We start from the raw sequence: 27,649 nt of genomic DNA, 5'->3' as shown, positions 1-27,649 counted from the left end.
CCGTGCAGGCTGCCTGTACACATGGGATGCAGCCCACTGTTTCAAGCCTCCCATTAGACTTATGCAGAAAAGGTTTAGATTAGAGGCCATGGAGGAATAAATGTATTACTTTAACATTTCCTAGTGATTTTAGGCTTATTAAGAGCCCTTCCTTTCCTACAGTCCAGATGGTAACAGGAGGGGGTCCTTTGCCCCTCAATATGCCCACAGCAGTTAAAAGGCCAAAACCAAAGTGAATTCTACCCCCACTGCCCTTAGTTTTAAAGGAGACATTTAAGACCGCAAAAAAGAGCCAATATTATATCGCGCACTGCCATTAAGTACCCTTCCAAAGGTTGCTAAGTTTACTTTGAACCAGTCAAGCATTTCAGCTTTAAACAAAGCACACACTCTAACATTTGGAGAGCATTTTAACAGCTCTATTAATTCAAATATATCTCCAGATTAGAAACATGCATCCAAAAATACATTGGCATGTTCTCCCACATAGCACTGAATCCATCAAAATCCCAAACTGCCCCTGTGCCAGCTTAGCTGCATCTATTAAAAGGCAGTCTGAAGAGAAGGTCTTACAAGCATGTCTAGTTCGGAGGATTTGCAGAGCTGCAGGAAGCCACAAAATATGTAATGTGTTGTACTTTTTCTTTACAGGTGGCACATGCAGAGCACAGTCAAGAGGGAAATCTGATAAAGTTTTCAGAATTGCAACGACGGATGCACTTTTTTGAGTTAAACACAAGGCAACTGGCCTCAGCATTTAACTGCCTATAAACTACAGCCATTTAGCTGCTTCCAACCAGAGGTGTTTGGTTTTGGTTTTCTTAAAGTGAAGTAGCCACTGCAGTGTTACTTTAATAGTGGCATAGAAGGGCACTTGTATACATTCCCCCCCAAGACCTGTTTACACTGATTCAGGATTATTGCAGAGTATGACAGAATGAACAACCACGTAACTCTCAAAGTTGGTGTTTGTAATCAAACTGCCCCTATAAAAAGCATGCTCAAAAAGGTTCAAAAAAACACACTGTTATCTCAAGGAGCATGCTGTCCCAAAATGGCTGAGCTCATTCATTCAAGAAGCTCGCTCCATTTTGTGGCATAAAAACTAAACTGGTCTAATTTTGAAAAACCAGAAGGCACAATATAACAGAACAATGGGGATTCAGTTCTGTTTTCTGGACCTAATTTTTTTGTTACTGTAAAGCTATGCATCTAATTATGTGAAATGAAGAAAATATCTCCCTACTCTTCTCATTATGGGGAAGAGATGCTTCCTTTAGGCTGGCCCACAAAACAACTGGAGACTCTAAAGTGAGAATGCTGGTACAAGGAAATGAGCCTGGATTTCTTAATTGTAACCTTTCAGTTGAAATACCACGGGGCAGATTTAAAACAGCACAATGCTTAAGGACACAGGCTGTACATTGTTCAATCTTACGTTCCAAGAATAAATCCCAAAACTTGTTGAATGTCTTTATTTCTTAGGAAGCCAGAAAAGTCATTCTTTACAGATGCTTGACCTTTATTTTTGCCTTCCCTTGGGGCATCAGAAATTGCCATGACACTATACTGGGAGGGGCAGATTTGTGCTAACAGGCCAAGAGGCCTGCACCCCCCCCCTCTCTTGAGATTAGTGGATGGACTTGGATCCACACTCTGGTTGCTGATGAGACAATATCTGAAGTACACCCACCCAAAGAGGATGCAAATGCAGATTAGCTAAAAGAAAACTCTTAAAAGCAGATCAGAATGGATTTGATATATACAATGAAGTGGCATAAAACTGCCTACAATAAAAGGATAGCAAAGCACCATATAATTATTATTACATATCCAAGTACCTCTGAAAAAAGCCCTTGCTTGCCCCCCTTGCTTGCAACACCCTAATTTGGATTTAGGGGTGGGGGTGGTAATGGGAGGTGAGGCTATATAGCACTGGAAAACTGTCTGTGTGCAGGCAGAACAGGCTTTTGCTCACATAAATGGGATTTCACCTTCCTCTCCTCCCTCCTGCAGACCCATGCAGCCTCAAAATCTGGAACAGATTTTTGGGCACGTAAGGGGGGGGGGGATGGAGAGAGGAGGGAAGTAAGGCAACGTCCCATTGGACACTTCTCAAATTCTGCACCCAGACTGTTGCACGGACCACCATGGATATAGCACATGGGAGAGAAAGGCCAATTGAGCAGATATCCATTGAGACTCTATTGCAGTCAAAACTAGCACCTTGAACACCTACAAGACCCCAGAGCATAGTGCTTTGAGTCAGTAGCTGAAAGCACAGCATTGGGACTGCTCCAAAAACTCTGAATCTCCAGATCTAAAAGTCAACCAATAATAGCAACTGTGGATGAGAAACAACACAAACAAAAGGGGATTTCACAGGGGGGCACACACACACAAATTAAAAGGAAGCACCACCTCGTGAGATATTCGCCGTTGTTCAATATATGCCATGAACTGTGAGCTGAGGCTGTCTGACTCCATGCACTTGGATTGTCTCACCTCTTCCTCCTCCTCTTCGGTGACACAACTGTCAATAAAGTCGATCTGATCCAGATCATGTTCCACTTGGCATATACAAAGAGAAGGACCGTAATTAGATAAGCAGCTGGGGGAAGGGGGAGGCGCAGAGAGAGTTAACAGAAGTTAAGACTGCAGCAGCTCCATCAGGTCTGACCATATTTATTCAAGAAATCTCTCGCTGCAGAGTGGCTCATACAATCAGCCAGCAAACTATAGATCAAGCTCTTTCTAAAAACTGCTGATTGGGAGGAGATTTCCAACTAATATTAAACAAAGAGCCATTTCATACTTTAGAACGCATTATAGACAAAGAAAAATCCCACCATGCTAGGGTTTTATTGCTCACTAATGTAACCAGAAATGAATAGTTTACAGCAATTCACTTACATAACATACATTAAATTGAAAAACTCTTTTCCACCTGCACTTTGGCTTACTTGCCAAGAATGATCTATTAGTGGTGAGTAGCGATATTAGTCTCTCAAGACTATAGAACCGTAGAATTGTAGAGTTGGGAGGAATGCAAAGGGTCAGCTAGTCCAACTCCCTACATTGCAGGAAACTCAACTAAAGCATTCACTAGAGTTGGCCATCCAACCTTTGCTTAAAAACCTCAAAGGAAGGAGTGTCCACCACCTCTCAAGGGAGTCCTCCCCACTGCTGAAGATGCTCTTACCATCAGAAAGTTCTTCCTGATGTTTAGTTGGTTCAGGTCCCAGCTTCCTAGCTTGGTTCCTTTTCCAAATGTGACAGCTCTTTGAAAATGGCTATCATATCTCCTCTAAGTATCCTCTTTTAGGCTAAACACACCCAACTCCCTCAACCATTCCCCATAAGGTTTGGTTTCCAGACCCTTGATCATCTTGGTTGCCCTCCTCTGCACACCTTCTAGCTTGTCAACACCCTTCTTAAATTGTGGCACCCAGAACTAAACACAGTACTCCAGGTGTGGTCTGACCAAGGCAGAATAGAGTGGTACTATTACTTCCCTTTATCTGCACACTATACTTCTGTTGATGCAGCCTAGAACAGTGTTAGCTTTTTTTTGCTGCTGCATCACACTGTTGACTCATGTTAAGCTTGTGGTCTACTAAGACCCCTAAATCCTTTTCATATGTACTACTGGCAAACCAGGTGTCCCCCATTTTATATTTCTGCAACTAGTTCTTCCTGCCTAAGTGCAGAACCTCATATTTGTCCCTGTTGAAATTCATTTTGCTAGTTTGGGCCAAGTTCTCCAATCTGTTAAGGTCATCTTGCATCCCAATTCTATCTAATGTTGTATTTTGCAGACACAAGTTGCTTAGACTTTTGCTATCCATATCCAAAGAAGTGCTTTAAGTTACGGGTATTTCTGGCTTCTAATCAATATGTGAACTCAGAAACCTCTGAAGCACCTTTGTGAATTGGTAAGTGAGACATGCACATTAACATGCAAAGCAATACTGTTCTGACCAACTTGAATCTGTAAAATGACATGTTAGAACAGCTTTTGGTTTGTTAAGATTATTCTGCAAACACCAAAGATGATGCTTGCAGTCAAGACTGCAATTATATTTTATTTTGGCTACCTTCACATATAAAATGTGAAATTAAGAAAGCAGAAGCTTAAGAGGAAGGGGTACAAATATTGTAAAAGGAATAAGTTGGTGGGAGGGACTCACACACATTCAGAAGTGTATGAAAGCTACAACAAGAGCATGAAGCTCAGAAAGGTCTGCTCTCATTGAGTCCCTCCACTCATTATGTTAACTGGGGCATTTTTTATTCATCACTGCTTCTGTAAGCCCAATAAGGCTTTGCTATGTTGTTGTTGCAGCAAACCTTATGAAAATACTGCACGACCCAGTATCCAAAATCCTTTAGAATAGCGCAGATAAGAAGCAAATTACACAAGGAGCAAGTCAACAGGTTTTTAAATTATTTTTTAAAGGTGCTATGCTGGAAGATATAGCAAACTCAAAGAGACCCAATTTCCCCCAGTTAAAGGTTACTGTTTCCTGGTCCTCAATCTTTTACAGCTTCTTGTGGTAGTGGAACCAAGTGTTATTTGGATTCTCTTCTCCTAGGAGCTACTTGCAGTCATTCCACTTATCAGCATTTGAAGGAGAAACTAAAATAAAGATTCCTCCATCATCCTGGCTGCATAAAAATGCCATTTGGCTCCTCCAGTGAAGCTGCATATAGAGCTTTTTAAGACAAAGGGGTAAAATAAAATAGGTCTGAAAAGATACTTCTTGGACATAGATGATGCTCCACAAAGCGCACCAGAATCTTGCCATGCAACGTGGGAGCAACCAGATATGCACTGGTGGCTTTTTTCTCAGTGCCATTTACCTCCACCATTGGTGACAACCATGCTCCCTCGGTGTTCCTGGTACTGACTCTCTCTTCTCAGTCTTTGTTCTTTTGTGATTTCTGCCACTCGCAGAGGAAGATCAGAAAATTCATCTGTAGGCTTCATTGAAAAAATACACCGGACAATTAAGAAAACAAAGATTGTGAAATACGTCCACGAAAACAAGATCTGCAGCACTCTAATATAATGTTAGAAAGAGCTCCTCCAAGTCACTCCAGTGATCTGAATCACATGTAGACAAAGTACACTTTTTGTGAGTTTGTATTGTTTTCAATTTAAAGAGTTTTGAAATGAAATGTGGAGCAAAGAGCAGTGCTTGCAAGTCCTTTCCCGCATCACCATTATCAGATTGAAAATAATCTCAGATGTGGTGGAAATGGCACACTGGCCTCAGTCCTTGGGTGACTGCAGAATAAGCCGTTGCAAAATTGCAGCCCTATGCATTTTAGCAATTGAGTCTTCCACGCCTGTTCTGCCTGATTTTTTTCCTTTTCACATATGCTACAATTATCCACCAAATAGAAGCAAAACAAGTATACTTACTTCATTTCCTGACCACCTTTTGTCTCCGCTGTCCACACTATTGAAGCCAGAATCCAGTGCTCCATATGGTCGGCTGGAATATAGTTCTTCATGGCTGTCAAGCAGATAAAATGTTAGTTATTTTATTGCAAAAAGCAAACGAGATTTTTTGGGGGGAGAAGATTAGATACCAGACAGTACCGGGGGACATATTCAACCTGTTAGTCATACTGCATTTTTCCATACATAATGCGATCCAGCGAAAGAGGTCTTGTTCTTCCAGACTGAGAAATGTTCCTTTCTGCTAGCCAAATGTTTGGGCTGATGATCAGTTGCCTTGGCCTGCAAAGCAATTCTCAAGCACTGCAAAAGAGTACAACTTGCCATCTTGGCAAAAGTAGCTCCTCTACAAACCAAGGTCTACCAGCCACTGCTGAACCTTTGCTGCTCCTTTACTGTGGCACATTTTCCCTGTCATCTTTGCCTAAACTTTAATGGGCAGCCATGTTCTTCAGGGAGAAAACATAAGGGCCATGCCTATGGTCTGCACAGCACTCAGAACACAGGGGACAAAAACATCAAAATAAGAGCAGCCCTTTAAAGGTCACTTTGGGCTTCACGGAAGACAAGAAAAAATGGGATTTAATTAAAATATATACATTGATACTAATTTGGGGTTAACTCTGGTGCTTCAGCTGAAAGGTTCCATCCAAGAAAAATAACTACATTTCAATGCACATTTCCCCCCCTCAAAAAAAATCTGTAACTCGTAAGTGGTAAACTAGAATGCCCAGAATTCTTTGAGGGGAAAATTGTGCTTCAAGGTGCAACATGTACACAGCCCTAGTTTGTGTTGGAGATGGGCTAGAATGTTGTATACCATCATTTTCAATAAATAACAACAACAACAACAACAACAACAACAACAACAACAACAACAACAACAACAATAATAATAATTTATTTATACCCCACCCATCTGGCCGTGCTTCCCCAGCCACTCTGGGCAGCTTCCAACAAAGTATTAAAATACAGTAATGCATCAAACATTAAAAGTTTCCCTAAACAGGGCTGCCTGCAGATGTCTTCTAAAAGTCTGGTAGTTGTTGTTCTCTTTGACATTTGGTGGGGGGAGCGTTCCACAGGGTGGGTGCCACTACCGAGAAGGCCCTCTGCCTGGTTCCCTGTAACTTGGCTTCTTGCAGTGAGGGAACTGACAGAAGGCCCTCAGCGCTGGACCTCAGTGTCCGGGCAGAACGATGGGGGTAGACGCGCTCCTGCAGATATACTGGACTGAGGCCATGTAAGCAGCAACCACTTATATGGGATACCCTGCAGAAACCCAGTATGAAATGCTTTTAAGGGCATATAAGAGATGGGTGGCACTGTGGTCTAAACCACAGAGCCTAGGGCTTGCTGATCAGAAGGTTGGTGGTTCAAATCGGAGGTTCGAATCCCCACGACGGGGTGAACTCCCGTTGCTCGGTCCCTGCTCCTGCCAACCCAGCAGTTTGAAAGCACGTCAAAGTGCAAGTAGATAAATAGGTACCGCTCCGTAGGAAGGTAAACGGCATTTCCGTGCGCTGCTCTGGTTCTCCAGAAGCGGCTTTGTCATACTGGCCACATGACCCGGAAGCTGTACGCCGGCTCCCTCAGCCAATAAAATGAGATGAACGCCGCAACCCCAGAGTCGTCCGCAACTGGACCTAACGGTCAGGGGTCCCTTTACCTTTAAGAGATGTCATTTACATAGTGAATAGTGGGGGGGTTGCCTAATGAGCCCCATCGGTGGAAACCCTCCACAAGGGCTTCCACCTTCAAAACAGGGCTTTCCCATGTCTCCTCCACCCATGTACCCTTGAAACTGACGGGGGGGGGGGGAGCTGTCGAAGAGAACCCCCAGAACAGTGTGCAGAGAGGCAGGAAGATTATGTCTAGCAGGCTGGTATGCTTGTGCAGACAGAATGTCAGTAGTAGCGCAATGCTGAATTATACCCAAAATGTCTGAACTCAATATGGTTTACAAAAACTGGAACATGGTTATACTCAAAATATTAAATAATGCATTTTTAAAAAGTTAACCATTATTAATTCATAAAATATTTTGAATGTGTTTCAAATCAGCCCTGAAGGAAGTTGAGGGAAGTTTTTATGCATTTAATTTATTGCCAGAAACAGGCATGACATCCATGGTACTAGGAACTCAGCAAGAGGATACAGAGCACAGACAAAATAAAAAATTCCTTCCAGTAGCACCTTAAAGACCAACTAAGTTAGTTCTTGGTATGAGCTTTCGTGTGCATGCACAGAGCACAGAGTAAGCTATCTCTGCTCTAAATGTACATAGTGACTAGACAGTTCAATACTGCGGCCATCACAGACACAGTATATGGAAACTGCCACAGACAGCAGAGACGTAACAGTGAGGGTCGCTTGGCCCACTGCAAATGGGCATTTAACAATGAATCAACTATCCTACTGGCACTAGATGCCCCAGGGAAATCTGTAGCAAGACAGTAATAATGGGCAAATGGGAAGTTCAGCAAACGGACGGCTCCACCCAGGCGTTGCTAATTGCTGATTAGGCTGCGGCTGGTTGTCACTTGCATTGAAAATCAGTTGCTTGGAATGCAACTTGTAATTATTAATTATGTGGCACCGTGTGTGCAGAAGAGTCTCCGCTGTGAGAGAGCTGCAATCTAAGAGGGCAGAGCTCAACAACAGATGTTTACAGGAAGTGTGTTGCAAACATTAGGACTGCCGGCATTAAGTACTTCAAGCCAGGCGGCAGCCAATGTGTCAGAAGCGGCAGGTTGCCATTAATACACCTACTGCGGCATGCCTCACTTCTTCTCTGCATGTATATGTAGTGTTAGAGGGGGTAGGCAACCTAAGGCCTGGGGGCTGGATGTGGCCCAATTGCCTTCTCAATCCGGCCTGCTGCCTTTGCAAGCTCTGAGAACCAAAGAGCTGCTGCTCCTGCAGTCTGCGGTCCACGCTGCGCCACCAAGCGCAAAGCGAACTCTGCACGTGGCAATGCCGACCTGTCACAATACATCATGTGCATACAAATGTCAGGCCAGCAGCAAGTGGGGAAGAGCATGAAAAGTTTCTGGGCTAGGAAACTATGCAGTGGGACGGTTGTTGTCATAAATGTATTAAGAGCAGGAAGGTGGTAGAATCACTGGGGTTTTTCAAGTAGAGGTTGGATGGCCATCTGTCATGGATGCTTTAGCTGAGATTCCTAATGCATTGCAGGGGGTTGGACTAGATCAGGGGTAAGGCCCGTGGGCCGGATCCGGCCCAATCGCTGTCTCAATCTGGCCCACGGACGGTCCGGAAATCAGTGTGTTTTTACATGAGTAGAATGTGTGCTTTTATTTAAAATGTATCTCTGGGTTATTGTGGGGCACAGGAATTCGTTCATTATTTTTTTCAAAATATAGTCTGGCCCACCACATGGTCTGAGGGACGGTGGACCGGCCCCCGGCTGAAAAAAGGTTGCTGACCCCTGTGTTAGAGTATTCCTGATTAATGATGACAACAGAGCTGAGTCTGTGCAACTGTTACTACGGTGATTCTCCATGCAATTGTATTAAGTAGGATGTGGGTACTCTAAAACTGTACCATGCAATTGCTGAAGAACACAGAGTTCAACACTTCCATTTTAGAATACAGCAACTTCTGAGCAAAGGTAAGTCTGGAAGCAAGTGGGCAACACCTGGCCAAGTCTCAAAAGCTGAAATTCTGATTTCTTGATTGGGTGGACAGATGATTCACTGAACTGGATTTCAAGTAATCATGGGAGGTTATTCCGTGCCCTACATAATCCTCCCCCCCCCCCTTTCCAGGACTACCAGAAGAATAAAATATGCAAATATAAGCCGATTTGCTTAACTGGCATAATATATAGGACCTTCTTGGTAGTTGTGCCCACCCTGTGGAATGCCCCCCCCCCATCAAAGGGCAAAGAGACAATCATATGACTTTTTGCAAACACCTGAAGGCAGTCCTGTTTCGGGAACCTTTTAATGTTTGATATTTTGGTGTGTTCCTTTATATTTTGTTGGAAGCCACCCAGAGGAGCTGGGGCAACCCAATCAGATAGGCGGGGTACAAGAAATAAATTAACAACAACATCAGCATCATCAACAACAACAGAAAAACTCAACTACATTTTTATTGCACAGGGAATACATTGCTCTTCATATGTAGGCTAGACCAGTGTTTCCCAACCGGTGTTCCCCGGCACACGAGTGTGCCGTGAGACACCGGCTGGTGTGCCGCGAGATGCCTGGAGGGAGGCGGGCGAGTCGGGCGGCGAGAGGCGGGGCGGCGGCGGCGAGGAGAGGCCGCGCCTCCTGCTGCTGCCTGGCGCTCCTCCTCGCAGCCGGCAGCGCTGCCTGGGCGCCTCCGCGCGACTCTGTCTCGCTGGGTTTGGTCTCCCAGCAGAGACGGGTCACACGCGCCCCTCCCTCCCTCCCTCAGCCTGCGCGGAGGGAGAGCCAGAGAGAGGCATCGCTCCTGCGCTCCGAGGCGGATTGAGCGCAGCTGAGAGGAGCTGCCGAGGGAAAAAACGTTCACTTTTGTGCGTCCCTCCCGGCGTGACGCTGCGCGCTGACGTCACGGGGCGGGGCTTTAATGGTGGTGTGCCGCGAGATTTTTTTTTAGTACACAGGTGTGCCGTTGCCCAAAAACGTTTGGGAAACACTGGGCTAGACCATGGAGTGTTTTAGAGATTTTAATAAACAACTTGCTTAGACCTACTCCAGGCTTTTTTCATTGCTATTCTTTTTACTGCCCCAACATTGGATATCCTAATTGTTTTATGGGCAGCATTATTATTATTATTATTATTATTATTATTATTATTATTATTAGTCCTAGCTGGGGCAGAGGGCAGCTGGTTCTCAGTCACAGGAAGCCTTGCACTAAAAACCAGAAACAGAGGCTGCCACAAGCACAGCTGCTGTAGGGCTGAGTTTCCTGCATTTTACTGTCTCAGGGCCAAGAAATTCACCTTAGGGGCAGCCAGAATTGTTGTAGCAGCCAGCGCTGCACACTCATCTTGCCACCATCTCCTGCTCCTCCCCCCTTTGATTTATCTGCTGCTGCTCTGCTGGCCTGACTAGCAAGGCTGCGCCAGGCAGGAAGAGGAAGCACTACACAGATGTTGCCAAATACATCTGCCTGTCTCACTCACTCAGCTCTCCTGCCGGGATTGCCCTTTCTAGAGCCTAAGGTCACAGTTTCCATTTCCACGGCACAGGGCATTCTGCTGCCCCTTCTCCCTTTCCCTGCTGCACCGTTCAGCAAGGGGTGGATAATTCCCCTGGGAAAACCTACTGGCAATTTTGATGTACAGTGGTACCTCGGGTTAAGTACTTAATTCGTTCCGGAGGTCCGTTCTTAACCTGAAACTGTTCTTAACCTGAAGCACCACTTTAGCTAATGGGGCCTCCTGCTGCTGCCACGCCGCCGGAGCACGATTTCTGTTCTCATCCTGAAGCAAAGTTCTTAACCTGAAGCACTATTTCTGGGTTAGCGGAGTCTGTAACCTGAAGCGTATGTGACCTGAAGCGTATGTAACCTGAGGTACCACTGTATATTAATATACTCACCCCCCACCCCTTTTCTCTCTCTCTCTCTCTCTCTCTTTCACACACACAGGCTTTAACATTAAAAACCGAGACTCTGAAAAAAACAAACGGAATACCCAAAAATGCCCACACTGGCTGTGTAATGAAACGTATTTTTGGATGCAGGGACCAGACTAGAGAAGGAACTCTCTGGCTGGCTGCTCAAGTTCCCCTTTTCACTGAGACCCGGCCACAACCAGACTAGCCTGCTTCTTATTTACGCATTTATGGTTCTCCAACTTGTGTTTCATTGACTTCCGTGCCCTGCCTTAAACTGTCTGTGGTTCAGCGTGCTCACTGCTCTCTCTCCTTCCTCCAGGGCCTTGCTTCATCGACTTGCATTACTCAGTACTGCGTGATATAAACACAAGCTGCATTCCTAGCCCCCATCACCTTAATTTAGCAACTCATGATGCGGCTGACCGCTCAGAGATGAATGTTGCCCGGCTAAGCCAAAAGGAGACTCTGCCAAGAGCAACACAGCTTCATCATGGGAAAGGAGATCAACACTTACACCTGTGGTTAGGCCAGAGATCTTATACAACCAGGCACAGAAGGTTAAACATACAGCACAATGAGATTTCTCTGCCCCCACAACAAAGCCCGCTAACATCTTAATACAGAAAAGGAAAAATTATCCACAAAGATTCTTTTAAAAAACAGAGAATCTGAAATCTGTGCGGACTTACCAAGAACCAAACCCCATTGGCCGCCTGTCGTAATCTGGAAGATCTGGCGCTACTTTGCATGCTTCCATATTCAGATACTTAAATATGTGGACTTTTCCTTTTATGCATATCTTTTTTAAAAAAGGGGGTGGGAAAACCATCGTGAATATTTGGAAATGATACACAAACAATTGCTATCTATTGCAACTAATATATTATATATTAGATTTCTTTATATTAAAAAAAAAAATTAAACACCGAACAAATTGCCAGTCCAAAAGATTGTTTACAAACCACAATTAAGCTGAGTACTCTAGACGAAAAACAGGGTAACAGTATAATAGATATTGTAGCCAGTGATACTCAGAGTAAACCCTTTGAAGTTAATGCACACAATAACTTCAAGTGCTCATGTGAAATGATCTGCATTGGCCAGATCATAAGAGCTTTGAAAAGAGGCATAGGAGAGAAAACACACTGGGTCATTGAGATGATCCATCAGCATGATGTCAGGTTGTTCTTAAAGAGAGAGCTGTATTGGATCCTTGCCCTGCGCAGACAAATCCCAAAAGGGCTCAATGAGAAAATGGATTTCCTCTCTTTGATGTGAATGCACTCACAGGAGTTCCCTTTCGCTGTTCTGTTTTGTTTCGCCATCTGTTTCCAGATCCTTTATTCTACCTCTTCATGTATGTTCAGGATCTTTTATGCTAGCAAGGGGTTAAAGTTCTCTTTCCATTTCATTTGACTAGGCTTTAGCAGTTCATCTGGTAAAAGAAGATTTCCCCCTTCCAATTCTGCTCTATTTGGCAGCACATGTCTCCACAGGCAATTGGTTCAAGTGGATATAAAAAGTTTCATTTTGGATTCTTCATGCAACAGGAGTTAATATCCCCTGAGTGAAAGAATTACTGCTTAAAATGGTCATTTTATCTATGTTGGTTATCAAGATAATTCTGAATTCTTACAGAGAACTTTAGATTATATATTTTTTATCATTGCTATTTTTTATTGTTCAGGCTTTTTCTCAGTTTGAAAGGATGTATTTGGGGGGATTATCTTTTATTTAGGAATATATTTTTAATTTGGTTGTTAGATTAACATATATGCCATTATATTTTAATGTTTGCGGTAAACATTACCAAAAGAAAATTGGTATTTTTATTTGGCTACTGTGAGCTTATGATGATACATTCTCTAATAGTCTACATTCATTATTTGTATTTTATTATAATTTTTAGAAAATTCTGTATCTGTTATTCCTTATTCTATTTATGCTGTGTCCTTGAATGAATTTTCCAAAATGCCTATTGCCCTTATAAACAAGCTACATTTTTGCACCTCAAGTTCTTCTTCCTATTTATTAGATCGCTCAACAAACCACGAGCAACAAGCCAAGAACGAAGCCTGGCTGTAGCTCACGGCTTGTTTGAAGAGCAGCAAACCACAGGTGCTGTTTTGCATGTAGCAGAAAGCCGGCCCTTGGTTTGTTTCCTACCTGGCATTGCGACAAGAGCCAGGGAAGGGTGGAACTGGGAACGTCTGTGCAATGTACGCCAACATGCTCACTCAATTCACATTAAACCAGATATAAAAATTAATTTTGGTTGAATGTTGCATATGAATCAGGTCAATGTAGATTTTAACAATAATGCTTTCCCTCCTTCAGGTGACTGCAGTATCAGGCTCTGGCAGGCTTCTCTGGGGGAGGTGTTTTGGGGAAGACTTTTTAAAAAAATAAAATAAAACAGAGTACGTATAATACAATTAAATGAGAGTACAAAGGGTTAGCTGTCCCTATATGAGTCCATGCTGTTCTTGCAATTAGAGTTGGGGCAGGATTTGACTGCCTTCACTATGAGAACTAAAATAATCAGCTGTTACCACTGTTGCCCAAGGATTTGAAATGCCGCCCTCAGTGAGTGAGGTAAGGAACTGTAAGGGTCTTCTGGAAATTATGCAAGAACCTTTTAGTACACACACAACACACGCGCTAGGGTGCTGAGGTCTGTGGCTCACAATGTAATGATGTTCCCAGGCCATTTATGGCTCTACACAATAAAACACCTTTAAATACTTCCTGGAAGTTCATGGGCAGGCAGTGCAGCTGTTCTGGCATTGATTTTATAGCCTTCTTGTGACTTGCCTGCCTCCCCCATCTGAAGTTGGGCTGAACCATTCTGCAGCTATGAAACTGTCTGCTTAGTATTTCTCCTCCAGCAAATGAGTACAGTGGTACCTCGGGTTAAGTACTTAATTCATTCCGGAGGTCCATTCTTAACCTGAAGCACCACTTTAGCTAATGGGGCCTCCTGCTGCAGCCGGGCCGCTGGAGTACAATTTCTGTTCTCATCCTGAAGCAAAGTTCTTAACCCGAGGTACTATTTCTGGGTTAGCAGAGTCTGTAACCTGAAGCGTATGTAACCCAAGGTACCACTGTATATAAACACACGTCATATGAATTATATGTCCTCTCCTATGCAACTTAGTCCTATCTTTTCTAAGATCGCTAACTTTTTTGGCATAAGCAATCATTTCTGGCCAGCATTCTTACACTGAGGGTGCAGTGTGTACCGTATTTTTTGCACCATAACACTCACTTTTTTCCTCCTAGAAAGTAAGGGGAAATGTCTGTGCGTGTTATGGAGGAAATGCCTACGGGTGGCATGCCTACAGATTTTCCTCCTCTAAAAACTGCATGCGTGTTATGGTTGGGAGCGTGTTATAGAGCGAAAAATACGGTATATACACATAAGCAGCTGTTTTTTTGTAGTGGTTTGCACACACTATCTGCTGCACCATTATTTGCTTGTGCACTGTGCATCAGTCAGCATAGAAACAGCAAAATCTCAAGCAATGCATGCAAATGTCAGCTTCCCAACGCTAAGGTTTAAACCAGTGTTTCCCAACCGTTTTTGGGCAAAGGCACACTTGTTTGATGAAAAAAATCTCGAGGCACACCACCATTACAGCCCCGTGACGTCCCTCCCCCTTGCCGGGGAGCCTCCAAGCTTTGGGGGTGGGGGGGGGAGGCAGCAAAGCGAGGCAGGAAGGAGAGCACGGCTTGGCTGGGTGAGCTTTGGCAGGGGCAGGGAATGAGAGCCGCGAGGCGGGCACTGCGGACGGAGGCGCTGCCCGCCGAGCTCGCAGGCAGCCAGGCAGGCAGACGGCGAGAGCCCCGCGCTGGGCGGCCTCTCCTCGCCGCCGCCGCCCCGCCTCTCGGCGCCCGACTTGCCCGCCTCCCTCCAGGCAACATCTCGCGGCACACCAGGCAACATCTCGCGGCACACTAGTGTGCCGCGGAACAGTGGTTGGGAAACACTGGTTTAAACAACATGTGTAATTTGTTTCCAAGAATTTTCCATTTGCCGGAGTGAATTGTATCCTAAGACAAAGAGCACATCAAGGGCGGTCTTCTAGCAATCCTGATGCAAAGCTTGCATTAAGCTGAAAAGTAAAAGATTTCCTCCCATGGACTTCTTTGCTACTCTTAAGAGAAAGTGTATTCTGGTTGAGAATAGTGTTCTAACATTAGATGATACATTACCTGTGCAGGGGGTGACTGCAGTGGGTTGTTATCTAGGGTGATTGTCTGTAAGTGCCTGAGGTTACGGTAACAAACCGGGATTGTTGTGATTTTATTGCAGGAGAAATCTAACCGAATCAAAGGCAACTCGGCAAGCTCTGTAGGAGAAAAGACACACGCATGAAAAACACTGTAGTCAATTACCGTATTTTTCGCCCTATAGGACACACTTTTCCCCCTCCAAAAATAAAAGGGAAATGTGTGTGCGTCCTATGGGGCGAATGCAGGCTTTTGCTGAAGCCTTGAGAGTGAAGGGGTCGGTGGCTCCCGTTCTGGGGGCTGGGGTCAGGGGAAGCTCGGGCTTCCCCCGCCCCAGCCCCGCGCCTGGGGGAGGGCGGGAATAAAAATGTTTTCCTTTATTTCCCTCCCCAAAATCTAGGTGCGTCCTATGGACCGGTGCGTCCTATAGGGCGAAAAATACGATAACTGCAGAAGAAGATGAGACATTTGCGTGTAGCAAACAATTTGATTTTGGAAATAAGAGGATTTGTAGACAACTTCTCCCCTGCATTTCTCACCTTCAGGTAAATGCACCAGGTGATTTCTTCTGAGGTTCAGGTCCCGTAGAGAATATAAACTGCCGATCTGTGATGGAACTGTCTGTATTTCATTACAGCTTACATCCTAGAAAATCATGAAGAGGAGTGAGCTGTGGTTTAATGATTTTAATGATGTGCACCATGATATAAACACCATTTCAGTAGTTCAAAGCTTTGTCTTGTGAATGAAAAGTCACGAGATTTAAGCCCATTGTACACATGCAGAATACCTCCTCTTTGGAGAGGATCAATAACTCATGGTATGCACAGCATCCTTTGAATGTACAATAGTTCAGTACCCAGCCTCTGAGCATCTAATGTGCTGCTACCAGTCAGAAAAACAAGCCAGGTGACATAATAATAATAATAATAATAATAATAATAATAATAATAATAATAATAATAATAATATATTTATACCCCGCTCATTTGGCTGTGCTTCCCTAGCCACTCTGGGCTGCTTCCAACAAAATATTAAAATACAGCAATGCATCAAACATTAAAAGCTTCCCTAAACAGGGCTGCCTTCAGATGTCATATCCAAATTACAGAGGTCAGGAATGCATACATGCATATTAAAAACAGCAAGAAGGAGGCTACCAAAATATGCTAATCATTTACTAGAGACATACTTCGGAAACAACAGAACGTACAGCCCAGAAATGCAAATCAGGAATGTAGTAATAAATGCACAGTCCTGTAATATTAAAACATCAAAGCTAATAAGGAGTTTTGTAAAAATGCATTCCAAAAGACCTGCCAATACAAAACTGTGAAAGACTGAATAATAAACGTCACTCAGATAGCTTGGTGAAATGGATGAGGAGAACCAAGCTGAGCTTGAAGCCTGGCAAGATGCCTTATGAGGAACGGCTAAGGGAGCTGGGCATGTTTAGCCTGGAGAAGAGGAGGTTAAGGGGTGATATGATAGCCATGTTCAAATATATAAAAGGATGTCACATAGAGGAGGGAGAAAGGTTGTTTTCTGCTGCTCCAGAGAAGCGGACACGGAGCAATGGATCCAAACTACAAGAAAGAAGATTCCACCTAAACATTAGGAAGAACTTCCTGACAGTAAGAGCTGTTCGACAGTGGAATTTGCTGCCAAGGAGTGTGGTGGAGTCTCCTACTTTGGAGGTCTTTAAGCAGAGGCTTGACAACCATATGCCAGGAGTGCTCTGATGGTGTTTCCTGCTTGGCAGGGGGTTGGACTCGATGGCCCTTGTGGTCTCTTCCAACTCTATGATTCTATGATTCTAAGATGGAGGCACTGTGGGCAAGTAGCTCCCGTGTCAGTTGCCTACCCTGGGTGGGGCTGCACTCCCCCTGAAGGGGCAAGTTCGCAGTTTGGGGTGCTTCTGAATCCAGCTGTGCCATTGGAGGCTCAGGCAGCCTCGGCGGCCTTTGACCAACTCCAGCTGGTTTGACAGCTGTGGCTATTCTGGGGCCAGGAAAGCCTAGCTGCAGCAGTTCATGTGTTGGTCCCTTCAAGAATGGATTATTGCAATGCGCTCTACGTGGGGCTTCCCTCACACAGCGAGGATGCGGCAACACAACTGCTGACACGAGTGAGGCCTCGTCAGCATGTAACACCTGTACTCAGAGGTCTGCACTGGTTGCCGATTTGCCACCAGGCTAAGTTCAAGGTGTTACTCCTAGTATACAACTTGGAATTGTATACTCCTAGTATACTCCTACTAGTATACTCCTAGTATACAACTCCCTTAACAACTTGGAACCAGTTTATCTGTTTATCTACGGGATTGCCTTTCCCTACATGTGCCCACTCGTCCGCTTCCATCGGCGTGACTGGCACTGCTACAGGTGCCACATAATACCCATTTGTAAGAACTCAGTCGATCAATGTGGCAGCACCTGCACTTTGGAACTCCCTGCCTGTTGAGATCAAGCAAGCTCCTTCAAGGTACTCTTTCAGTGCCTGCTAAAAACATCATTGTTTAGACAACCTGCCGGATGCTTAGAAAATTGAGGTAATTTTAATCTGTTTCAGTAGTTCAACTTTTAAAGTTGTTTTAAAGTAAGGTTGTGATTTTTTCTCAAATTTATTGTTTTAATATTTTTGTAAACCGCTTTTAGGATTTTAACAATCAAGCGGTGTATAAATAAACAAATAAACATATTAATTAATTATAGCTACTAGAATCATAGAATCATAGAGTTGGAAGAGACCACAAGGGCCATCGAGTCCAACCCCCTGCCAAGCAGGAAACACCATCAGAGCACTCCTGACACTCTGCTTAAAGACCTCCAAAGAAGGAGACTCCACCACACTCCTTGGCAGCAAATTCCACTGTCAAACAGCTCTTACTGTCAGGAAGTTCTTCCTAATGTTTAGGTGGAATCTTCTTTCTTGTAGTTTGGATCCATTGCTCCGTGTACGCTTGTCTGGAGCAGCAGAAAACAACCTTTCTCCCTCCTCTATGTGACATCCTTTTATATATTTGAACATGGCTATCATATCACCCCTTAACCTCCTCTTCTCCAGGCTAAACATGCCCAGCTCCCTTAGCCGTTCCTCATAAGGCATCGTTTCCAGGCCTTTGACCATTTTGGTTGCCCTCCTCTGGACATGTACTACATTAACACATCCTCTGGACACGTACTACATTAACACATCAGAAAGCCCACAGGCTATCAGTGGAAAATACAATGATAACCTCCATAATTCTAACGATTCCATCAAAAGGATGTAAGCACACACACAAAAAAATCACTTGTGGCTCTCAATGTGTCAACATCTCATTGTTTAAACAAATTCAACACTCTTTAGCAGCTCACCATAAAGCTAAACGAAAACCACAAGAATTTGGCACCTATCCATCCCACTCATTTCTAGGAAGGTTGAAGAAAGCATGTCAAGCTTCAAAAACAGAGCACAAAAATTGCATTCACCCTGCTCCGTCTGCAGTCATGACTATCATGTTAAAATGTGTGTTCTGGGACACATCAGAGTTTGGATAACCTTCAAGATATATCAGGATGTTTATACTGGAATTCCTATCCTGATTACTCAACATATGTTTAGTAGAGTGTGGCAATCCCTGGATATCCCTGATTCATAAAAGGTTTCTACCTAACAATCAGTTTGGGGGGAAAGCTAATGCTTCCTTGATAAAAGATTGTCAATTAAGGATTTAAATAAACTTACAAGCTCCATCAGGTGTCTTAGCTGCCCAATTTCTTCAGGTAGTGAGACGAGCTTATTATTGCTTGCTATCAAAACTTTCAAAGGCAGGCTGCACAAGTGAACTGGCAACGTTGAAAGCTGATTCCGGCTTTTCAACAAGACAAGGAAAAACACACACAAACACAAAAAGGCAAATAGTCAGAACATTAGATGAAACATATAACCAGTTCATGTGCAGCATGAGAAAATCAAAATGCACTGTTATCAGAATATAAGAACAGGGCAGTTTGGGCACATTAATCAACAGCTGGGATCTTCTGCTATATCCACAGGGTCAAATGACTATGAAGAAAAATCATGGCTGTACAGGATTTCTGACAAGCTGAACTGAATTCTGGGGTTGAAATTAAAAGGCAATACTGGAAGAACTTCCAGTGTATGCACCAAGCTGTGATTCAGAGAATTGCAGAGTCCTGTTTTATATGCATTAAACAGTTTATTGCTTTTCACATTTGCTTGCTATGCCAGAAGACAGAAATGCCCACAAGCTGTTTGAAGTCCCATACTGTCAGGGAACTGACATCGGAGCCAGAGGCGGAAGCAAGGCTCCCTAGTGATGCTGGAGAAGGGCCCAGCAGAGAGAGAGGCAGCTCATCAGCTGGGGAAGGAAATCAGCGTAACACCACGGAGAAAGGGGGGCAGATGGGGGAATCGGCGAGAGGGCTCCAGGACTCCTCGCCGGAGACCAGCAGGGAGAGTACGGGTCCTCCGCTACCCACACCCTCCCTGCGCAGAAGACTTCCGCGCAGGGAGAGTAGGAGGAGACTTGGCGTCAAACAGCTTTTATGCTGGAAAAGGTTTAAGAAACGCCCACTGACGGATTCTGCTAGCAACTGAAACAGCCACAAAGTGAAGGGCTGTCCAGACAGAAAAGGTTTAACCAGGCAACCTAGCCAGGAGTGGCGGCAACTTACGCACGAGCAACCCCTATTATTATTACACATACTTATGGGACCAAGTTGTCAAAACTAACCTCCCTGAATAAAGAAAACCACCATCACATCACTTGAGAGTTATTTCACCATCGGCTCTTCTTCCTTGACAGATCCCTGCTAACCAAGAATTAACCCTAATTCCATACAGCTCAGTTATCACAATAAAAAAAGCTATCATACAGTTAAAATGCTTCAGTCTTCTGTCAATGCCATCCAACCAAAGATTAAGAGGAACAAAAGCACTGGAAAAAGCCTAGAGCAATACTTGTTTCCTTTGCTGCTTTCCATCTGATGTCCAGACTACCTTATGGCAGAGGTTAGGGAATGGGAAAAGGTAGTTTGTGTGAAGGCAAAAAAGGGGGAAAGTTAAGTCCTAGCCATATTTTCTGGGTAACTTTTCCTGAAATGTATGGAGGGAATCCGATTGGCCTCCATGCAGAGAAAAAAGTTAGTGATGTTCCTTAATCTCTTGATTTTAGAAAGGGAAAAATGGAAAGCTTTATATTGGAAAGAGGCTCAGATGGCCAGAAAGACAGTCACCTGCATTTTCTTTTTCAAGCTGTGGTATGTGAATCTGCGTTGAATATTAATGCCCATCTCTTCATGTTACATAGTTAACCTTAAGAAATAACTTTAGACTGGCATAACCAGTTTATAATGGTTGGTGCTTTACTGTGCTTTTAAATATCTTGTTCAGAGCTGCCCAGAGTGGCTGGGACAACCCAGTCAATAAAATTATTATTATGACTTTAAAAGTCAGGGAAAACCAGCAGCTGACAGGAATTGAGAAATCTGCAGTCTGGAATCAATGGTTCTCCATCCATAGGTTGCAATATTGCCTCGGGTCATCCACGGATCAGAACACAGCTGTTACACATTTTATTAACTATGAAGAAAAAGCTTATGTAGCATGGGGAAAGGATTTATATGGCGTTGCTGGATATAAATTGGTGGGAACTGGCTAATGTTTGCCTCATCTTCCTCCTTTGAGATAAGTCATCTGGGTAACCAAGTGCATCCGTACTATCTAAGATCTCAGTCTTTATGCCTGTCTGGGTAAAGGAGGGAACCATGTGGCTAAAACTGGCAGCCTGAGGATCTTATACAGTGAAGCATCTAAAAAGGAAACCACAGTCAACTGCAGCTGGACTTTCTAGCATTAATTTAACTTGACCTTAAATCCCACATAAAGGAGCACGCCCAAGAGTAAAACAGAAGAAAACACAAGTACAAAGCAAACTATAAACAGTTCAAGAGAGATGTGCAACCCACATGTAAACTCTGCAATGGAGCAACGGAATGGCTTGTACCGGAAAACTGTGTTCAAATTCAGGTACGTTGTCATGAAAGGAAAAATAGTAACCAAGTGAATCAGGCACGATGAAGTAGGTTAACCATACTGTGTTTGCAAACAGTAATTACAATGAGCAGATGCAAGTGGAAGGCTGGTGATTACAGCTCTCGATCTCAAGTGCTGGAAAAAGAAACACTGGCCTTGAAGGTTTGTTCTTTTCAACAGAAGAAGATAGTCCTGCAGTGGGTTGCTCCTCCCGGCTGCTGAAGGCAAAGCAGTACAAATGGCGTTTGTGCCTTCTGGTGGGAGAAGATTCCTCAGTTTTGGAATGTTCGGCAGCAAAGAATTCTAACATGCTACAAACCTCAAATCTCATGAGGAGTGCAATGCTAAACAGCACTACAATGTGGAGACTTCCATGAAACACAGGTGCCTCACAGAATCAGGAAAAATGGGCAATATAGAGGGCCACTCCAAGGGCTTCAACTATCACTGATTAAAACTCTTGTTCTTTTTTGAAGAAGAGGAAAAAGAAGAAGATTTTTATTAGTTAGTTTACAAAAATACGTGCATTGTCTCTTTTTCAGGTTGTGTTTTCTATAGATCAGTTTAATTTGTCGTGAGACATTAGTGTTGCATGCAGTATAAGGTTGGGAAGAAAAGAGGGGGGAAGAGGGGAAGGGCGGGGAGGGAGCCTGGGGTGGGGTGGTAATCTTCTATTCTTCTAATTAGTGTATGTGTGGTGTTTTGTGTCAGCGTCACTTGCGTGGGTCCTCTTTCTATTCGCTTGTTGTATTTCCTTGGTGAGAGAGGTTGGGGCTGGTCTGGTTGGTTGTCTTTGTCATGTGTCTTAAGATTTAAGTAAGACACCAAAACTCCAAAGTTGTTGAGCTTTCTTTTACAAAAACACCCAAAAACCCACAATTTTACAATCGCCTAAGATCCAAAACAAAGCAGCGCCTTTCAGAAATTCCCCCCAGACGTATGGCAATCTTAAGGTTAGCCAGATTGATTCGTATGCTGTTGGTGGATTCTTGTTGGATTTTGGGACATTCCCACTACATGTGGAAGTATGTGCCTGTGGATTTTGGTCAGGCTCCTGGGCGAATCAGTGCTAGTTTCTGTGATGTTATGTACCATCTGTGAGTTTCAGGGTGAGTTCTTTTCTTCTAGCTGAGATGGATTTAAAGGGAGGTTTAGACCACATTCTAGTCCATTGGATAGGGTTAATTTCATGGCTTATATCGTCCTCCCATTGTTTTTTGATTATGTCGAGGGGGTTTGTGGGATTTTGGAGTAGTACAGTGGTACCTCGTGTTGCATAACCTCCAGGTTACAGAATCTTTGGGTTATGGCTGCAGCAAACCCAGAAGTGTATACTTCTGGGTTTCGCTGCTCGCGCATGCGCAGAAGCACTCTGTGCACCGTGCGCATGCACAGAAGCGCTCTATCGCACCACGTGCGTGCACATAAGTGGCACTGAATTAAATCCGTAACCAGAGGTACCACTGTATCTCCTCTTCTTCTTTAAACAGCAAGGACTTAGAAGCAGGATGGGTGGGGCAGGATACCTTCCTTCCAAAAGAAAATCAACCCTCAGTTCAATGTTTCTTTTCTTTCAGTGGATCACACTGTTGACAAGCAGTTGCTCCACTCTCTGTGGCTTCTAAATACTTTAGTTTGCCTAGAGAGAAGGGCGGTTATTTTTAATGCATGGAGCCTAAGCTTTGTACTGAAAAATCCTCTCCTCGAGCAGCATAGACTGTCCAACATAAATTGGCAGCACATAATAAATATTTTAAAATGCACAACAATGGGAAGTTATCCTCTGACTCACATCCTTTGAATAAAAAAAAGACTCACTGTAAAAAAATTAAGGAAACTAGGCAAAACTGAATTGGATAGAGGATAGTGCCAAAGCAAACTCTATTACTTATTTTTACACTCTTTTTTTTATTTATTTACTAGTTCAATCTGTATCCTGCCTTTCCAAACAGTGCTCAAAGCAGCTAACAGTGGTCCGAGAGAGAATAAAATATACAAGGTAACAACAGAATATATCACTGCCTATCAATAAATCTAATAAAAACAACAATCAACCAGAATGCAACTTATTTACAAAGGGTACAAGGTAAGCTTATAAAACCCAAAGCGTGCCTGAATAAAAACATCTCTATCTCTGTACAAACATCTTAAAGCACTTTTCTTGATTTAACACAAAGGACACAATGAATAAGATAGCCTATTACTATCAAGTCAGCAGAAATTCAAGTTTTTACTAGCATACACTTGAATATTTCATGCTAAGCAGCTTTTACTACAAATAATGTGGCCTTAAAATTCAGAGGATTTTTAAAAGGTAAAGGATCCCTGGACGGTTAAGTCCAGTCAAAGGCGACTATGGGGTTGTGGCGCTTATCTCACTTTCAGGCCGAGGGAGCCGGTGTTTGTCCACAGACAGCTTTCCAGGTCATGTGGCCAGCAGGACTAAACCGCTTCTGGGGCAACGGAACACCGTGACGGAAACCAGAGCAGATAGAAACGCCATTTACCTTCCCGCCACAGCGGTACCTATTTATCTACTTGCAGTGGCATGCTTTCGAACTGAGTACAAGGAGATGCTGTCAGAACAGGAAACCCAGAGAGTCCCAACATGCATGCAGAATTCTTTGAATCACAGCCAGTGTTTTTATTCAAGTCTGGCCCCAGCACTGAATGGTAGAAATGTGAAGAATTGCTTGCTTTCCCCACAGACGCTTTCCCCTACACTGCCTCCCCTTGGCTTGAGCTTTTCAAGAGTTGCATCATGTTGGGCGCTGCTACTTTTATATCACGGTTACCTGATATTCAGGAACGTTAAGGACTGCAGGTTCAGAATGGCTTCTGGAATATAGCGAATGCAATTCTGGTACAAATTAAGGCTCTCAAGGGAAACAAAGAGACAAGTTTCTGCTGGCAGCTCCGAGAGTCTGTTCCGCGATAAATCTGAAACAGAAACAATACATAACATAAGACTGAATGAATAAGGAAAAAAAGCAGGTGACCATTATCTGTAGAACACAGGTAATGTAGGGCATGTGGATATAGGATAATAATAATAATAATAATAATAATAATAATAATAATAATAATAATAATAATAATAATAATAATAATTTTATACCCCGCACAACAACAACAACAATAATAATAATAATTTTATACCCCGCACAACAACAACAACAATAATAATAATAATAATTTTATACCCCGCACTCCCCAGCCAAGGCCGGGCTCAGGGCAGCTAACAACCAATAATAAAAACAAGTTGAATGAATACAACTTAAAAACAAGATTAAGATACATTAAAACAATTAAAATGCAGGATATGGATTCTAGTCCACGAAAGCTTACATCCTAATAAATTTGCTATTCTTTTATTATGGCGCCATCAAGCTCATGGTTTTGATGCAACAGACTGCCACTGATTGACAGATTAACACGGCCAACCCTTCTGGAAATTATTAGCTATGTGTGGCTCAAAATAAGCTATTTTGTAAATAGCAGCTAAAAGGGACAATAAAAGGAAAAGGTTTCTCTAGTGGTGCCACTTGCCAAGCTCTTTTGAAGTCAATCAAGCTCAACTCCTTTCCCCTGAACTATCAAGATTTTGCAATTGCAGAGACCAGTTTTAAAAAAAACAATTGCCAAGCCAAGCCAAAACAATTACAAATGAAATCTGTTTTTGTGAATGGGGGTTTAGGAAGAGGAATCAGAGCGGTAGTGGAAATCAGCAAGAGACAACATTGCAGCACCTTGTGCATGTACAGCCGCTACACACCCCTTTTGTGGCTGCCCATTTTCTTCCCTGAAGTCTCCACCTTCAATAAAGTGAGCTCAGAGATGGAAATTCCCTGCTTTCCCGGGAAGTTTGGTGGGAGGAGGAGACTGTGCAGGTCTCTGTGCAGGTTCTTCACAGTGCCTCAAACATTTGGGATGTTTTACCGTAAGAAAAAAAAATCAACAACCACGTTTTATGCAGCATATAATTTTATGCGCTCAAATGAAAATCACACTGGTGCTGATTTGGGAATGAGTGTAATTGCTCTTCTGGACTGGCATTCAGGAATCAGAATTACTTGTTTCCACAAGTCTACAGGAAAACTTAAGCCTTACTGGAAAAAATGGGGGGGGGGGAGTATCCATGGAGGGAATATCATATGGGTAAAAGAAAAGAAGAAAATGTCTCTAGCCAACTGTATAGCTGTAATGGTTCTAGGGGTTGCTCGTGCGTAAGCCAGTGCAAACACCTGGCTGGGTTGCCTAAGTGAACCTTTTCTGTCCGGACAGCCACTCACCTGTGGCTGACTCAATCGCTGGCAGAATCCGTCAGTGGGCGTTTCTTAAACTTCTTCCAGCAAAGAAGCTCTTTGACGCCTAGTCTCCTCCTACTCTCTCTGCGCGAAAGCCTTCTGCGCAAGGAGGGTGTGGGCAGCGGAGGACCCCTACTCTCCCCGCTGGTCCCCGGCAAGGAGTCATGGGACCGCCTCGCCGCTTCCCCCATCTGCCCCCCTTCTCCACTGGCGCTACGCTGACTCTCTTCCCCAGAAGATGGGCTGCTTCTCCCGATCCCTGGACCCTCTCTGGAATCCCTCTGGCTTTTGCTCTCTCCCTCCGGCACTGATGGCAGTTCCCTGACAATAGCCAAAAACCTTTAAAATGCTATGTATACACAAATATTTAATGAATTAATCCCAAACTAGACTAATTTGTTGCAGTCACCTTTACAAGACAATTCAACTGCATTTGCTGCATTTCTACAAAAACACCCTAATTTTATGAGGAAATATGTGAAGTACACGAAATAGATTTGTGGAGCTCAATTCCTCTTTCATCCCTTGCTATCTCCGCCCCCATCTTTTTGCTATGCTACCTACCCATTTTCTTGTTTAAAATTATAGCCCTTTTGCAGACATGGACCTGCCTTTGTTTTTTAACTCTGAAACTCTTTAAAGCACTGTAGATCCTTATTCTTGTGGTATTAAATAATTAAACCTGCCCGATTCTTCAGCCCTTGGCCCTCATCCATGTCCCAGATCTGTTCACCAGGTTAATGTGTCCAAGGGTGTTTTGAATTCCTTTCTCCCTAACATCAGCCTTAAAAATTGCATGGGGAAAGCATTTTAAAAAGTAGAGCAATGGCAAAGTACGTTACAGAGTTTTAAAAAAACAACACTGGAGGAGTAAGAGCAGGCTTCCTCAAACTCTGCCCTCCAGATGTTTTGAGACTACAACTCCCATCATCCTTGACCACTGGTCCTGCTAGGAATCATGGGAGTTGTAGGCCAAAAACATCTGGAGGGCCGAGTTTGAGGAAGCTTGCTCTTACTCCTCCAGTAAGCCTACAAAGCAGCTTTTGCTTGGATTCTGCAACAAAAACCCAATCACACCGGCCACTGATCTTGGGAACTTGATATGGCAGGCCAGTGAAACGGAATTAAATATTTTCCCCACTCTGTGTCTCTGTGTGTATTTATATCTATAATCTATATCTGAAAGATTTCCATACTGTCCATCAGAAATGGTTTATGTAGGAAGACACAAGATTTACCCACCAGGGAAGAATGGCAGATGAAGTTGATGGACTACATGGAATTGGTGGAAATGACTGGCAGAATCCGAGACCAGGGAGAAGAGTCGGTGGAAGAAGACTGGAAAAAGTTTAAAGACTATTTACAGAAATACTGTAAAATTAATGAATGTTAGAAAGATGTTGGAATGAAGTTATATGGCTTTAGTAGAAATGTTATAAGGAATTAAGTATAAATAGATTATTAGAGCATTAAAGGGAAAAATAAGGTTAGAATGTGTTAAGACAATTATAGGATAGAAAACAAAGGAAGATGGAAAGGAATTGCTGAAACAATTAATAGAAGTGGAATACAAAAAGGGAGATGTGAGGAGGTCGTGGAAATTAGTGAAAGAAAGATAAGATATTGAAATTGGACTGTGTTTTAAATGGTTTTTGTTTTGTTTTGTTAGTTGTATGTTAGTGTTTAGCAGTTTTGTTTTGGTGGGGTTTTTTTGTATTGTATTGTATTATTGTATGTTTTTTCTTTTTTGGTTTTTTGTAGTGTTGTGTTCAATTTGTTGGAAAACTAATAAATATTATTATTATAAAAAAACAGAAATGGTTTATGTAACATGATAATTGTTTTAATGCTTCTGTTTATTATGTTTTTCCATTACCTTGTTTTTGCACGTAACATAATTAACAACATCATAAAATCCCTTAAACCATCAGCCTCTTAACAAATCTCAGGCTCAATCAGGGAAGCATTTGATGTGACTGCATGTTTTCCTCTTCAAGCACTTAAATAAGGTTTGTAATAAA

At 43.2% G+C, this 27,649-nt stretch overlaps 2 protein-coding genes across 4 annotated transcripts in view; one reads left to right on the top strand and one right to left on the bottom strand.

Annotated features, from left to right (window-relative positions):
- RUBCN (rubicon autophagy regulator) overlaps positions 1-27,649 on the top strand; it is a 189,492-nt gene that overhangs the window by 59,674 nt on the left and 102,169 nt on the right. The gene's annotated exons all lie outside the window — the stretch shown is intronic.
- The window catches only part of LRCH3 (leucine rich repeats and calponin homology domain containing 3), a gene marked incomplete at its 5' end in the record, with an annotated part of 84,247 nt that overhangs the window by 32,454 nt on the left and 24,144 nt on the right, over positions 1-27,649 (bottom strand). For all 3 annotated transcript variants that reach the window (XR_014007044.1, XM_081190154.1, XM_081190155.1), the window contains 8 exons: positions 2,422-2,570; positions 4,864-4,984; positions 5,429-5,522; positions 11,736-11,845; positions 15,262-15,398; positions 15,819-15,924; positions 19,009-19,135; positions 24,117-24,261. Coding sequence is in view for 2 of the 3 variants with exons in the window: in XM_081190154.1 (XP_081046280.1) it covers positions 2,422-2,570; positions 4,864-4,984; positions 5,429-5,522; positions 11,736-11,845; positions 15,262-15,398; positions 15,819-15,924; positions 19,009-19,135; positions 24,117-24,261 (989 nt within the window). The remainder of the gene's footprint in view (positions 1-2,421; positions 2,571-4,863; positions 4,985-5,428; positions 5,523-11,735; positions 11,846-15,261; positions 15,399-15,818; positions 15,925-19,008; positions 19,136-24,116; positions 24,262-27,649) is intronic.

Source organism: Podarcis bocagei (genome assembly GCF_964188305.1).
Source record: "Podarcis bocagei genome assembly, chromosome: 4".
NCBI classification, from domain to species: Eukaryota; Metazoa; Chordata; class Lepidosauria; order Squamata; family Lacertidae; genus Podarcis; species Podarcis bocagei.
The sequence above is the reverse complement of the archived record's forward strand: the minus strand, read 5'-3'. Positions and strand labels throughout refer to the sequence as shown.